At 58.9% G+C, this 2,840-nt stretch overlaps 1 protein-coding gene across 1 annotated transcript in view; it reads left to right on the top strand.

Moving 5' to 3' along the window:
* GRM2 (glutamate metabotropic receptor 2) overlaps positions 1–1,252 on the top strand; it is an 11,160-nt gene extending 9,908 nt beyond the window's left edge. Inside the window, exons 5-6 of the mRNA XM_011364666.2 lie at positions 252–432; positions 691–1,252. Of these exons, the coding sequence (XP_011362968.1) occupies positions 252–432; positions 691–764 (255 nt within the window). The 3' untranslated portion in view covers positions 765–1,252. The remainder of the gene's footprint in view (positions 1–251; positions 433–690) is intronic.
* Positions 1,253–2,840: the final 1,588 nt, after the last annotated feature.

Here is a 2,840-nt window from a genome sequence, read left to right as displayed (position 1 = left end):
ATCCCCCACACACACACACCCATGTACATGCTCCCCTGCATGTTCACCCCGACAGCTGCAAGACCGTCCACTGGGGCTAATGCTGGGACTGTGCTCAACCTTCCTGGAAATCCCTCGGGGCTTGGCAAAGGGACCAAGGCCCAGCAGATGCTTACCATCTCCCCTACGGCCTACCCTGCAGCCTGGGCAGGGGCTCCTGGTACCAGGCCCAGGCCTTTGGGACAGACTCACCCTTGACCTCCCCACCGCAGGTGCAGACCACCACCATGTGCGTGTCGGTCAGCCTCAGCGGCTCGGTGGTGCTCGGCTGCCTCTTCGCTCCCAAGCTGCACATCATCCTCTTCCAGCCCCAGAAGAACGTGGTTAGCCACCGAGCGCCCACCAGCCGCTTCGGCAGCGCTGCCACCAGGGCCAGCTCCAGCGTCTGCCAAGGTCAAGGTCTGCCCTAAGCACTCTCCTCCACCTGTGCTCCCTCCCCACCTGCTCCTCAGCTTGGAGGCTGCTCCCTGCGTTGCTGAGAGTCCTTGGGGGTGGGGAGGGGAGGGGAGCAGAGTGCCTCTCGATGAGGATGAGGCTGGACGGGAGAGGGCGGGATCGGGGAGCTTCCTTCTGCAGCCCCGCCTCCCTCGCCTCTCTCCCTTTATGGAGGACCTTGGCGTTAGGACCCGACTTCCGGCATCCTTTCCCTAGGGTCTGGCTCCCAGTTTGTCCCTACCGTTTGCAACGGCCGTGAGGTGGTAGACTCAACAACGTCATCGCTTTGAGGACACCACACCCCTGCCTTGGCACGGCTGCTCCCCGAAACCCGGGGCCAGAGCGTGTCCAGAGCCAGGAGGAAGTTGGCTGGAGCACTGCAATAACACCGCCCCCACGCCCACCCCCAAAGCCACTTACCCACCCACTCACTCCAACCTTTCAGAGTCGGAAGGCAGGGTCCTTGGCCAGGTGGCCGCCAACTGCAAGGGCAGCGTGTGCCCCCGCTGTCAGGCCCAGGACTCAGAAGGGAGCAAGCCAGGGTCCACGTAGCCTTGGAACGGGGTGGCTGAGGACTGCAGGCCCCAAACCCCAATTTGCAAAGGTGCTTCCAGCCCTGTCCCCCCCACTCCTCCTAGGGCCTTTTTAATTTTTTATATAAGTTATTCTGGGATGGGGAGGGGCATTATTATGGGGGCCGTCCCTCCCCCTGCACAGTAGTTTGTCTTGTGCTTTATTTTGTATTATCTGTAAATAAAGTGTCTTTATTTTAAAAAAATCACTATTTGTCCTTGGCGGGCGGAGGCCCCTCACACCAGCCCCCGCTGCCCAATTTTCATTTTGCCAGTTACTTGTTGACTCTGCTCTGTGCCGGACGCTAGAGCCTGATGGCCACCAGATCTAGACCCAGCCCTGACTGGCGGGGAGACAGAAAATAAGTAAGCCACCTTCTCGTAAAAGGAGCCACCGCTGCAGGCTATGAGCAGGCAGGCTCATCTGGCAGTTCGGTGGGGGACCTGCATGGCGCGGCCTCCGGGGCAGGAGGGGCAGCTGGCTGCACCTGGGAACTGTGGGCGTCGCCACAGCCAGCTTGCCTGGCACCTGAGGGGAGCCGGACGTCCGCGCAGAGCCAGGCTGAGCGTTCAGGTGTGAGGGAACCCGGAGGCGGAGCCGTGGGGCAGAAGGTCGCGTGTTCACGTGGTGCGTACGAAGCCAGAAAGAGCTTGCGAGGAGGGAGGAGATGAGCACGGAGGGCAGAGGCTGGACGGTGGGAGAGGCCACCTGCTGTCAGCCAGTGAGAGCTGGGAGTTGGGGGTCTTCCTCCAGTCCCCGGAGGAGCTCGGACGCGGGGGCGCGGTCCTGGAGCCCCGCGCCCGTGCGCGTCCCGCGCGCGTGTGGCCGAGGCTCACCAGCAGAGGGCGCAGAGGCACAGTCCCGGCCACACGGCTCCGCCAGGCCACCGCCGCCCTCCCGCGGCCTTTGGGGCAGTGGGCAGCGGACCCAAACAGGAGCCGATGAACCGGGCAGCTTCGGGAAGCTCCCCGGACCGCGCCATCCCAGAGGCACAAAGTCCTGCGTTGGGAGACGGGCAGGCCAGGGACATTTGTCATTTTTAAGTGAACTGATTTGCATGTACAGGCTGGCATGGCTGTGGAAATTCGGGTTAACGATTTAAAAAATGAAAACAGAAAACTGAAAAAAGATCATTGAAGGGATAGCTCTTCCTCGCCAGCCAATATTTGGGGTGTAAGGGTGCCAAATAAAATACAGAATGCCCAGTTAAATCTGAATGTCAGATAAACAATGAATAAATTTTTACTCTAAGTATGTCCCATGCAATGCCGGGACATACTTAGACTAAACATTTTCATTGTTTACCTGACATTGATTTAACCTGACATCTTGTGTTTTCATTTGCTAATTTTGGCAATCTTATTGGGGTGTTTCCGTTCCAGATGTGCGGCCCAAATTACCCAGGCCTGGGTGCAGCCCCCAGCAGACGGGCACCAGGGCACTGTGCCCCATGGGACCTGCAGTGCTGTTCGCTGCTCCAGCCCCAGGACAGGCCAAGACGGGGCTCTGATCTCCTTGCACCTGAAAAGCCACCCTCCTTTGCGTGGCTCGGGAATATTTTCCTTAAAATAAATAATTTTTAAAAGGCAGTAATTAACATGGTTCACAGCTAAACAGGTATGAAGGGTATTCAGTGAAGAATCTTCTATCCCTGCCACCTCTGGCGGGGAGGATCCTGGACCCTGTGGGGAACTTTGCCCGCCAGCTACTCTCATGCCAGAGCTCTCCATTCCTCCCACCCCACCCCGGTTGCTCGGGCCTCCTCTCCTGGGATGGAGGGGTCGTGGAAAAGA

The sequence above is a fragment of the Pteropus vampyrus genome, unplaced genomic scaffold (assembly GCF_000151845.1).
Source record: "Pteropus vampyrus isolate Shadow unplaced genomic scaffold, Pvam_2.0 Scaffold100, whole genome shotgun sequence".
NCBI classification, from domain to species: domain Eukaryota; kingdom Metazoa; phylum Chordata; class Mammalia; order Chiroptera; family Pteropodidae; genus Pteropus; species Pteropus vampyrus.
The sequence above is the reverse complement of the archived record's forward strand: the minus strand, read 5'-3'. Positions and strand labels throughout refer to the sequence as shown.